We start from the raw sequence: 12,319 nt of genomic DNA, 5'->3' as shown, positions 1-12,319 counted from the left end.
CGTGAGTTTGAACTAATTTGCGGGCATCAGGAAACCGCTATCAATATGCAGCATACACGAAAATCATTCACCTTTCGGTAAATTCGCCGTTTTGAAACCAAGATAGGTGACCTACGTTAATCGTGTATACTTTATGAAGCCATACTATAGTATAATGTGAGATAGAAATGTATATTTAAGTCATTAAATTCAAGTTAACCTAAGCTTTTCCCTCCACTGCGGCTGTCAGTCATTCTCTATTCGGTGTTCAAACAGCCCGTCGCGTTACAACAGTTAACATGGTGATCTCTTTCCAAGATGATTCAATGATATTATTATAATTGATCCGTAGATAAAGGTCTATGATGGTTTTTCTATCTTGCTAGACTTTTATTGCTGTAACTTAATCACTTTCTACTGAGTGTCTGTTAGATCACAACTAGTCGGCGCAGTATAATTGTTCTTCACGTGCACAGTAGCCTAACTGAAATTTAAAACTGTTAAAAGAAAAGTCTTAATAAACTATTGCATAGATACTGTGTAATACACAGTCAATATGTCTTTCTCTTTCCTTGGTGCTTAATGCGGCGGACACTGAAGAACTGCGCGCCGCCCTGTGACTCCGTGTTCATTCAGCGCTCGCGATGAGCATAAGCACTTTGTGCAGCTCTTTCATGATCATGTCATAATACTTTTGCGCAATGAAAGCTTATTAATAGCCTTTCTTGTTCTGTCCTATCTATTATATTTTGCTTCCTCACTAAACAGCTGTGCTTTACATTTAAAACAGTTGAACTTGTGCATCTGATTTTTACGATGTTTTTCATGAATGTATAACAACAATACAAAGAGCAATGTGTACGTTTTACCATTGTTAGTGCTACACTTATTGTCTCTTATTTGTTCCCCACTAAGGAATGTTTTTTTTCACTAAATGTTCAGATTTTATAAAATTATTGTGCACTTGTGATATTTCTAGGCTAAGTTTTGCTGAGTTATCCACTAATCTAGTTTACAATAGCATTTTTGTCATAGGTTATGGTCATATATATATATTTTATTTGTTGTTTCTCTTTATAATGAAGTTGTCTGTATTAAGTAGATTGTTTAACACACAAAAGAGTGTGGTTTTTAGGGTTTTATTTTGTTATAATAAACAAAAAAAATGGAATATAATTTTTTATCCGATTAATCGATTAATCGAAAAAATAATCGTCCGATTAATCGATTATCAAAATAATCGTTAGTTGCAGCCCTAGTATTCTATTCTGGTCAAAAAATGGCAAAAAAATAAAATTGTATGTGAGATTTTGTGAAGAAATACAAATAAAATCAACAGTTTTAAATAATTTAAAAGTGTATAAAATCATTTAAAATTAAACCAATATTTTTTTTAACAATTTCAAACCTATTAAAAGGGGTATTAAACCATCACATTATATTTGAAAGTCTGCAGACAGATAGGCCTATTCATCTTGTGACCTTCTAAAGATTATTAATTTAACACAGCTTTTTAAAACTATTACACTGTAAAAAAATATTGTTGGTTTAACTTAAAAAAAAAAAAGTAACCTGGTTAAAATTTTAAGTTTATTGAACTGGAGAAGGTAAGTTAACGCAACGAAGGAGATTAATTTAATCATCAGAAACTCAAAATAATAAGTTATCTGAACTAAATAAATTATTTAAGTTGATTTAACAAAAGAAAAAATGTGATAACAAATCTTGAAAATATTTTTTTTACAGTGTAGTGACTTTAAAGACTAACTTTCATTGAGTTTAACAAAAACGTAGAATAAAAATAGCCATAAGTGAGCATGCACAATTAAATATCCAATATTAGCCAATATATCCAATACAGATCGCTAAAGTCATCAGACAATGGTCATTATGGTCCCTATTTGTATATTGAGTATCTTTTGTATGCATTAGTTTGTAGCATCACTCAAATGCCTTAGTCATTGGGCAAATATGAAAGAAAATGCTCACTACATAAACTGCAGGCTGTATAAGAGAGACAGAGATTAATCCTGAAGCCACTGTACAGTATTCTCATATCACTGCAGTGAGAGAAAATTAGAGCAGAAACAAATACATTCCCTAGTGTCCAGCCAAACCCAGTTCAGCCTCTCTCCTATGAACACACGTCCTCCCTCCAGTCTATTTAAGCCAATCCGCCATTCAATCACATTCCAATAACCGCAGCTAACTACAATTACAACTTTAAGAGAAACACATTTCACCATCACAGTCTATATTTAAAGGATTGCAATAATTTAGTTGAATCAGTTGTCTTGTCACTGGCTGCCGTTAGTACTATTCATTAACTTTAGAGACTTACCATAATGGCACATAGACCAAGCTAAATATCAAACATTATTTGCATAAACCATGCCTTACTCTGGCATAACCACATTAACCCTTTCCTCTAAAAGCCACTTTTAGCCCTATTAAGGGTGCTATAGTCATAAGACGCTTTGCCACATCATTGACCTAATCCTTTACAGTCGTGTGGTGATGCGAACAGATTTATTGTTTCTGACATAATCCTCCATGGACCGGTGTTTTGATCTATCATGATACACAATCCATTTCTTGCTTAGAGTACAGACCACACTGTTGTTCGTTTTTTTTTTTTTTTTTTTGTCTCTTGAATAGTCTGACGGTTGAGTTTGACAGCTGGGGAATGGAAGAGAGAGCATCGTGAAAATCTTGATTCTGAGCGTGGAAGGAGGGCGCGTGTGGTTGGCGAAGGTGACAGATCCTATTAAAGTCAGACAGGCTAACAGAATACTGTAGTGCCTCTTAAACAAAAAGTTCAAACTAAGCATGGGGGAGCATTTATGAAAGCTAAGACAAACTATTAAAAGACAAAAGAAGCTGAAATGAAATGAATCAAACATTAGATTGAAAATAAACAGAAATTTCTAAATGTTGCCTTAGTATTTTTAAACTAAAATGAGTTTAAGTTCTAAAATTACTAAATACAATGAACTAAAAAAAAAACCTAATTAAAACAACTATTTAGACAAAAAATATCAAAAAGCAAAAATTACTATAGCTACATGAAAATCACAACAAAATTGCAAAAACATTCTAAAAATAAAATGAAAACAGAAAAATAAAAGACTATTAATAATTGATAAAGCCTACAATAGTAAAACAAAAATACTAAAATAACACTGATACAAATTATAAAGGATATTAAAGCTACAGTTATCATGCGGCATGTGATGAAAAAATGTCAGATATTAAAGCAATAGTTCAACACAAAAGAAAATAAGGGTTGGAAAACACACATGGGTGAGTAAATGATGACCGGTTTTAAGTTTTCTGGTCAACTATCACTTTTAATACCTTACTGCTTTTTTTTTTTTTTTTTGCAGGGATTGCTTGGCAAAAGCAACCTGGCTTTGGCGTGGGTTCCCCATTTGCTCTTTAAAACAGTTCAATTATGAGGGGACCCCCAGCGTTCTTGGGGGCCAATGCTTTGATCTCTTCCTGGTTTTCCCCCTTGTTTGGTTGAAAACCCACAGGCACATCACAAAGGTGCAAGTGTAATAATTGGCTGCAAGCAGACTAGATTCAAAGCAGCTGCCCAGGCTACATGAGGGAGCAGTTCTGGCTGAAATAAACAAATGCTTCATTAAACCACAAGAGAGAACAATCTGGAATGTCTTAGTTTTTTCAGCAGAGGTGGGATTAGGGTTATTTTATGTGCACTTTCAAGAAGGCCAAAAACAAAAGGCACTGACCATGCAAACAAGCCCATTTTCATAGACTGACTTTAAATAAGCCAAGAAGTATAGAGTGCCGAAGTTAGCATTTCAGCACTACGGTTCCCTCGCTCTAAAGTCTATGGGATTTTTGAATGGGTTTTTGCTAAATCGCCTGAAATAAGGTCTGTGGTGAACAAAGCCTCTAAATATTTGCAAGTTTTGATCTATGACATAGAACACACAGTTATAACCTGCTTGTGGTTTTTTAAACTTTATTGTGTCTGATTGTGTTTTTTAAAATCTTTATATAGGCTTCAAAATGTATAAATTTTGGATTAACTTGTAAAGATTATCTTGCTAGACAAAACGTGTAAGGGTCACAACTCTTTGTTGAACACAGATCTTATTTTTTGCGATTTTCCAAAAGCCTATGGGGAAAATACATTGCTTTTTTGACCGAGGGAACCCATGCGCCGCTAGCTTCCGAGTTGTCCTACAAAGTGACGTCATCACTTCGGCACTCTATTTTCTTGTTTTTGTAAAGGTCATTTGATGTCTTATGAAAGAGATGAGGCATTCAACATGATGAATAAAGCACAGATTAAAATGACTGTTCCTCAGTGTGATTTAAACAGGATTTGAGATTATGTGCTATGTTTGTATGACAACATTGCGTCATAATCTTTAGTGCGTCAGAAGTCAACTCTTATGCTAATCTAAATACCCTTCTCTTGTCTGACTCGCAAATTTTGAATGTAAACTGTGATTGCCACAATGGCCCTGCTGTCAAAAAAGGCCAGCAAACAGAACAGCCGTAGTTTACATAGGCAGTAAATCTGTGCAGGGTGGGCCTCAGCTTTTCCTTGGATTTTTTTTTTTCCATGTGCTGTCCGTTGGAATGGCTGCATCTGTGTGGTGACAAAAACTCCTGTGTTCGAGCCCTTGGCACATGCAGCGACAAAGACACACGCTCAAACCCCACACGCTTACTTGCGCATGCTCTGAAAAAGGGTGACGAAGCTGAGGTCTGGGTGGAAGGGCAATAGGGTGATGTTGGGCAACTCTTCCTTAGAGGGTTGGGTCACCGTCTACTCCACGTTCCCAGGCCTGTACAGAGCTCATGCCAGCCAGAGCAGTGCCCTGCACCAGGAAACACTCTGCAGGGGTTTGGCCATCTGTGCCTGGCCTAGCACATCAACTTGGCCAACTGCCGTACACCTCTCACATAACCTTTTATGCCCTGATCTACAACTACAACACCAGCCATACATCAACAGCTCGAGTGGGCGGTAATGCCACATTATATTTTTGCTCATAATATGCCTAATGAAACTATATCTCAAAATTAAGCTTTGCTGCTTATTTCTGAGTGCCTTAATTTAATGTATTTAATGCCTTAATTTAAGCAAATCCAACTGTTGCCTGAAGTGTAAAGTCTAGCTAATAATCTTAAATGTGTTTTTTTCTTCGAATGTAGTGGGAGGAAGTGTCTGTTGTGAGTTTAGGGGGGACAGTGAGTGAGTGAGAGACTACTGCCTTCTGAACATAGGGTCACCGAAAGAAGGATCTGAAATGCCGTTGTTTCGGCTACAACAACCTGATGACTAATTGGAACCGGCCCAATTTTTAACCACCCCCCAAACCCATTTTAACCCGCAATTTTTGCAATGTCGCAGCAAGGGGAATGCTAATATTCAAGCTTTTAGTCAATGGTTTAAGCCAGATTTTCTCATCGTTTGTGTTGGATAGGTATCGGATCATATTTTTTTCTCACCTTGGCCAGTATCGATCGACACGATATCAATGACATGGATCGGATCGGGACATCCCTAATTTTAGGCATCATATATTTTCTACTGAGAAAAGCTGGGCATCACACACTAAACTTTCAAGTCACCAGTTTAGTGGAATGGTACGTGATGCGCTAGTTTATGATTGAATCAGAAAAAAATATATAAATTCACGTCAGACATCAAGGAAACATTACACGTCACATCCTGATGAACCAAAATCAAACAATCCCGGGACATATTATCAGTGTATTTTCCAGAATCTCTGTGTGAAATGGGCTTTAGAGTGTTAACACAACCAATCACTAGCTAAGTAAAGTGCCCCTTTCTCTTTACCCAATTCATTCCTCACCAGGCGAGAAGGAGCTAAAAGAGGGTTGTGAAAATTTTGTCTTTGCTGCTATTTGGCAGAAAGTCCTCAAACAACAAGCTCTCACTCTCTCTTTCCTAGCACACTGGGTGGCAGAGCCTTGCTGTACTGGCGTTAATCCATTTTCCTCCGCATGTCCTATACATGTGATATTCTTTCTCACTACTACTTTGCTATTCTTTGACGGTTTCTATTTAGAAAACACAACAAACTGCTATCTTTAAAATTGAAATCTTCATTTCTGTAATACTCTGGATTAACAAAATCTGCCAAAGATCCAAAAACTACCAGCAGAGACACGTGGATTAGCCAAATATTCTGAGCTTCCCAAATCGCCTGAGATAAAAACCAAAAAACAACCTGTTTTCAGAGTGAAGACTACAGTCATCGTTTCCAAATACTCAGTATGAGTACAGTCTGTTCTTCATTTTTATTTGCCACCAGAAAGCACACTTCTGTGGATCTGGAGTGTCTGTCTAAAAATAAGTGACTGGAAAGCCTGACCTCAACGTGGTGCTGCTGGACAATGCAAGCATTGAGCTGAACCCACACCTCCATTCCTGTCCATAGCTCTCTCTTAACCTCACCCTGCCCGGGTAACACTCATGAAACCCTAATGACAAATCTTACACAATATAGGAAATATTTTCTATGGAGAGGCAGCAGAAGAGGAGCACAAGCCCCGTTTAGCCTATCAAAACCATACAGAGCACTATATGAGTGTAGTCTGATTCCTAAACAAATTACTTATGTTATGACCCTGTTCATTTACAGAACAATGGCTGATCCAAATATGCATGCTTCCCAGTATTATGTCCACATTCACAGCATTCATAAAACAGGTCAAATATACCTGAAATGACCTACTACTTTCGGCAAGTTTCTGAAGTCTGCATCACTTTACTATCCCATGAGGCAATGGATGAAGAATCAAAAATTACAATGATATCCCAACGTATCTATTCACAATAAATTTTACATTTTCTTTTTATTAGCATATCCTCCGACTCCCACACATTTAAAATGCTGTGTCTGTCTGTGTCTTCATATTCAAATCACAATTTCCCCCTGTGCACTAAAAAGAGTTTCCACACAACCGTCTGTCCGTCAGTACCTGAAATGCCAACTTCACTGTAAAAGTCATTCATGACTTAAGCAACCATATTCAACACAGAGCAGAGCACAGCAGCTGTCTTAAGCCTCGTCCTGAATGACTGGTGTTTTCTTGGGTATTTGTCTGAAAACTTTCTGTTTTCAGTCCCCTGCCTCTTGTTCTCTCCGTGACTCACTCGCTCTTCACCCCAAAGGACACTGCTGCTACTGATCTGTAAACCACAGAAAGACATTTCTTCCTGAACGCCTGCTTCAAAACGCCAGAGGACCATCGGGAAACAATTACAATACTTGTTTACAAGGGGGACATTGACTGTGGGAACAGTCCCCAGGGGTAGACGAGGAAACGAGATGCATAAACCTCAGATGATTCTGTGTGCTGAAACAATGCTTTTTATTAAAATACTGAATTGCAAAAGTAAAAAGGTTGACAGGGTTGGGCTGGGTTGGTGGGTAAGAAGTATCTACTCCATGTATGTTCTTTTATTGTAAAGGCTTGAAGATCTAATAGATGCGTGCAAAAATAAGATCACACGTGCATACGCACACATGCGTGAGTTGGACTGTTCACACCATTATGCAATGAGAGAGCTTCTCCTATCTGAGTCTCAGCATCCCCCACATCTCCACTGAGGCGAGAGACAGCAGTTCAGTTCAGCACACCACACTACATCCTCCTGCCTCCCTTTTCTCATACAGCACTCAGGTATTGGGCCACTGGGTTTCATTCCTCTCCTTGGCACTGGCAGTGTCCTATAAAAATATCTAAGCAGCAAGTCAAACTAAATAAAAAGGCAGATGGGATCATATAAGATAGCATCTCTTTCTTGGCAAGATAAGTTGCATACTGTCATGCTAATGGTAACCTGTGAGGCCTGCAAGGGCTTTCTTCATTAGATGAATGGCCGCTATATTGATTTTGTTCAGAGCAGCTTGATTTACTGTTTAAGAGGAACGAAACTGCAAATAATCTCAAGACGAAATGTAAATTGATCTGAAGATAACTGATTGCATATTAAAGTAGGGGAGCATTTGCCATTTCATCAGGTTATAAAGATCTACAGCTTTTTTACTTCAACGCTCTCTGGTAACACTAAGCATGCTTGCTAACTGTTTAAAATATATGAGGTGGCTTTCTAAGTTATTTACTATGATTTTCAAGTCAGTGTGAGGACAAAAGAACCTGAGCATACTGGACTGTGCTCAGCTGGTGTCTATCCATCTTCATCCACATTCTGTGTTATCTCACTTTTGCACAAAGAGAATCTTCCTGGCATTTGAATGGACGGGCCGTGCCAACGCCCTCCGGGTTTGTCTGCTTCACACCAAATTGCGATTCACCTCATCAGCTCAAAGCCTTTTTGGATTTCAAAGAATATGTGATACATGACCGCTCCCCTGTAGTCATTCTGATAGCTGATGTCATTGTGCTTCTTGGCGAGAAACAGGTTAAAAGATGCTGGATAACACAAGGAAAACATTGCAGTTCAAAGTTTCTAATGCTTATGAAGACAGTCTAATATTGTAAATAGCAGCCAGGTGAGTCACGCTCATGGATATCCATGTCTCTGACACCTGCTTGTAACAGTATACTGTACTCCTAATCAGAAGTAAGAGTTCCTCTTCTGCAGGGCCTAACAATAAAAACTGCCTGCTAGTCTGGAGCCAGTGTGATACAACTTCAGGATAGTTCATTTTTACGCCTTCAAAAATTAGGTTTTTGTAAAATTGGCAGAAATTGCGTGAAAACTAAAGAATCCATCACTAATGTTTTGTATCGCGTGCTATAATTTTCACAGCAAAATTGTGTTTATGAAATTATCCGTAAAATTACACTACGGTTCAAATGTTTGGGGTCGGTAAGATTAAAAAAAAATACTTTTATTCTGCATTATAAGACAAACTGAAATAATCAAAAATAAAGACATTTATAATATTACAAAACATTTGTATTTCAAATAAAAGCGATTATTTTGAACTTTCCAGAATCTTCAGAAAATGTTTCTTTACAAATAAAAAATCTGCAATGAACTGAAAATTATACTGCTTATAAACATTACTATTTAACACATTCTTACTGATGCTTTCGAGACTATCACAAGCATTTTTGTAAATTCAACAAAACCTAATCCTAACCTTAGCCAGCTAGATAGCACGAGTCAAACTCTCTTACAACAGAAACAATTTCTAACAAATTTTTTTTAATCATATTGCATTATGTGGGCAGACACAAATCCCACAGAACAGTAAAATTGCTCACTTTTCTTTGCCTACACTCGACTACAGAATTTCACAGGAGATGTATCAAGTGAGCTCGACCGACTTCACGCTCCATTGAAACTCACAGACATTAAATGATTTCTTACTATTTTTCCTTACAAACACCAAAGTCTGTTTAATCACTGCATTAGCATACAGTAGCATAAAAATAAAATGCAAGGTATTTACGTATGACCATTTTTATTAATCAAATAGGTCTATGTCGTGATTGGGAGGTATGCACAGCAGCATGTGACATGAGTGAAAGCAACTTAGCTCATGTCCTGTACAAAGAAACAAACTCTGACACACACATTATAACCTCATGATCATAAATTAGCAGTTTAGTTAATTACCTCTTTGTATACGAGTCTCATCAGGGCGGATTAACTAACCGCAGCAAGTGGCCGTCACAGTGTCTGATCAATACAGGCAGAGCGTGAAACAAAAGTAGACAATAGCTTGGGAAGGGAAGAGCAGGAACTGACAGATGAGGGATTTAATGGAAGAGCAAGCAAAATATAAAAGGATATAAAACAGATATGCTGACTAGTCAAGAATGCAGAAAAAGATGGCCACTCATTTGCACTCTTAAGAAGAGTATGTCTGGCCAAAAGCGTTGAGTTGCTATTATTCAGACATGCTACAAATTGCTACCCAGTGTATCAGATTAACAATGATGTCATCAATGATGTCATCTCTCGTTTACCAATTTTGCTTATCTAAAACCATTTATTTTGGTTATATTCAATATTCGCTAGGAACCACTTTACCTGTGGGGGTAAAAGAACAACAACAACAACATGAAAAATTAATAATCATGACTTACCTAGATCTCCATGGTAACTGTTGTCATGGGAAGCCCGATTGGAAGCTATAGAGTCTCCATCATGGGGCCAGATTTGTCCTGTTTTCCTTACGCCTACAATGGTGGCTTCAGACACCACGACATGTTGCTGCCGGTGCCGTTTCTGTGTCTGCGGTGTAGGGGGGCTGCTGCTGTCAAACGAGTGCTGAGAATTCTGGGAGTTCTGAGAAGGCGAGCGACTCTTCTCTCGGAGTGGGCGGCGGTACGCTGTCGTAGGGCTGGGTGACACATGACTGGATTGTCCCGAGGAGAAGTCTTCCTCACTAGACGTCAGGTTCTCGTTGGAGCTGCAGTCTGGAGTGTAGCCGCCTCCTCCGCCTCCCACGTCCTCGAAACTTCCAGGCGAGTAAGACCTCCTGGGCCAGGTGAGAAGATGGTCGTCGCTTCCTCCATGGTCCCTCATAGTGACCCTACCGTCACCTCCATCTCCTGACATCATCCCTCCGACGTAAACACTAGTATATGGCTGGAAATCTGATGGCTGCCATGGCGGCGGCGGTGGTTTGGCCCCGTTTGGTCTTGCAGTGCTATAGCGAGGACTTGGTTCGCCGTCTTCATACTCTGCGTCATATCCGCAGGTGCTTTCAGTAGAGCGCCCCCTATAGACAGGCCTGGTGCGTAGATCACCTGCGACTGTAGCAAGGTTGCCCGGAAGTGAATGAAGTGACCTTTTGCGCTCCATCTGCATGGCTTGATTCCCAAGAGAGCTGATTTTGTCCGAGACCTCACGGTCGTTGACTTTTACTAGGCCCCTGTCATGATGAAACTCGACGTTGGTGTAAAACGGTTTCTCCTGGCCTGATTTTCCTTCGCTGGCTGAGTGAGAGTTGGCTCGTTTGATCCTCTCAAAGTTTGAACGTAATGCAGCCACCCCAAGCCCCATGCCCGGCTTGTCTTTCGAGGATGGATCCAAGGGCAGCTCCTTGTCAGGGGGTGGATGGGGCCTGCGAGGGGAGACTACGCCCCTCTGTGTGGACGGTGAGAGTCCATCGGTCTCACTGACTGGCCCTGCTTGGTGTGCCTCAAACGATGATTGAAGCTCCAATCCATCGCCATGGGAAGCTGACTTTCTGGCAGGGGGTGGTCGTGGTTTCACTCTGGTCTCCCCCACAGGCTGAAACCTGCTGCGTTCTGGCTGTCCGTGCTCCTGTGCATGGAGATGCTGGGAATCTGCCCCAACAGCTTGTGGGTCCCCTTCTGTCATGTGAGGTGGCTTCCTGAAACCCCATCTCTGTCGGTCATAGCTCTTTCTCTCCTTGGCCAGCAGCGTCTGAAGGTAGATCATCCGGAAACGCTCTTTGTTCACCTCCATTTCCAAACGTCTTATAGATGCTTTGCACTTCTCTAGTTCTAGCTCGATTCCCCCAACAGATCTTAGCTCCATCTTCGGAGGCTCAGACTCTGGAAACTGTGCTTTCCAGGCTTCAATGAAACCCACAGGCTCCACCATTGTGTTTTCTCAGGTTGAAAATATCAAATTGGTACGAAACACACGGTCAAGTAGCTCCAACTAAGTGGAATTTAGCCGAAGAAAAGCAAATAAGATGAAAGTATGAAAAGTCGGCAGTTGCCCGTTCATAATAAAGGATAATTCTTTAATAAAAATTAATACAAATGTTTACAAAACACGATTTCCCTGGAATTGTCACTTGAAGTCTCAGTCTTTCAGTACCAAAATTGTCGTCGTTGTCTAGTTGTTCAACGACAGAAGAACGACAGTTATTATTAAGCATATCGCGCGGAAACAATAAAGGCACGCGCATTCTCATCTCGCGCACCATTCCGACGAGACCACTTGCAGAATATCACGCGCACAAATCTCGGTCCCCAGCACAATGACAGCATCTGTTCTCCAGAGCGCACGGAATAAACAAAATACTCCTTAAAAAGCTTTTCAAATTAAGCTGGTCGCCTTAAACAAATTATACGGTCCGGTCGTGTATGTGGCGATGTATTCCAGTTTTCCTGCGTTGATAATGTGATACCGCTTTTATCACCATTATGCCCAAAACCCTTTGTGCTTACGTCTGTGGAGATTGAAGGTTAAAAAAAATCACTCCCCTCGATTGTTCTTTTAGTTCCCGTTGATGAAATTCTCTGAAGACGCTCACGATTATCCCATTTTGTCGCGGATAATTAGACTGTGCATATTTGGTGAGTGCTGTACGTAATGCCTCCGTGTGAACGATACACCGCTGCTGCTGCTGCTGCTGCAGGAAAG

At 39.8% G+C, this 12,319-nt stretch overlaps 1 protein-coding gene across 1 annotated transcript in view; it reads right to left on the bottom strand.

Annotated features, from left to right (window-relative positions):
• Positions 1-12,319, bottom strand: part of bcr (BCR activator of RhoGEF and GTPase) — a 60,348-nt gene extending 48,029 nt beyond the window's left edge. The window contains exon 1 of the mRNA XM_039688213.2: positions 10,060-12,319. Within this exon, the coding sequence (XP_039544147.2) occupies positions 10,060-11,548 (1,489 nt within the window). The 5' untranslated portion in view covers positions 11,549-12,319. The remainder of the gene's footprint in view (positions 1-10,059) is intronic.

The sequence above is a fragment of the Pimephales promelas genome, chromosome 19, assembly GCF_988280905.1.
Source record: "Pimephales promelas chromosome 19, fPimPro1.hap1.1, whole genome shotgun sequence".
Lineage (NCBI taxonomy): Eukaryota > Metazoa > Chordata > Actinopteri > Cypriniformes > Leuciscidae > Pimephales > Pimephales promelas.
The sequence above is the reverse complement of the archived record's forward strand: the minus strand, read 5'-3'. Positions and strand labels throughout refer to the sequence as shown.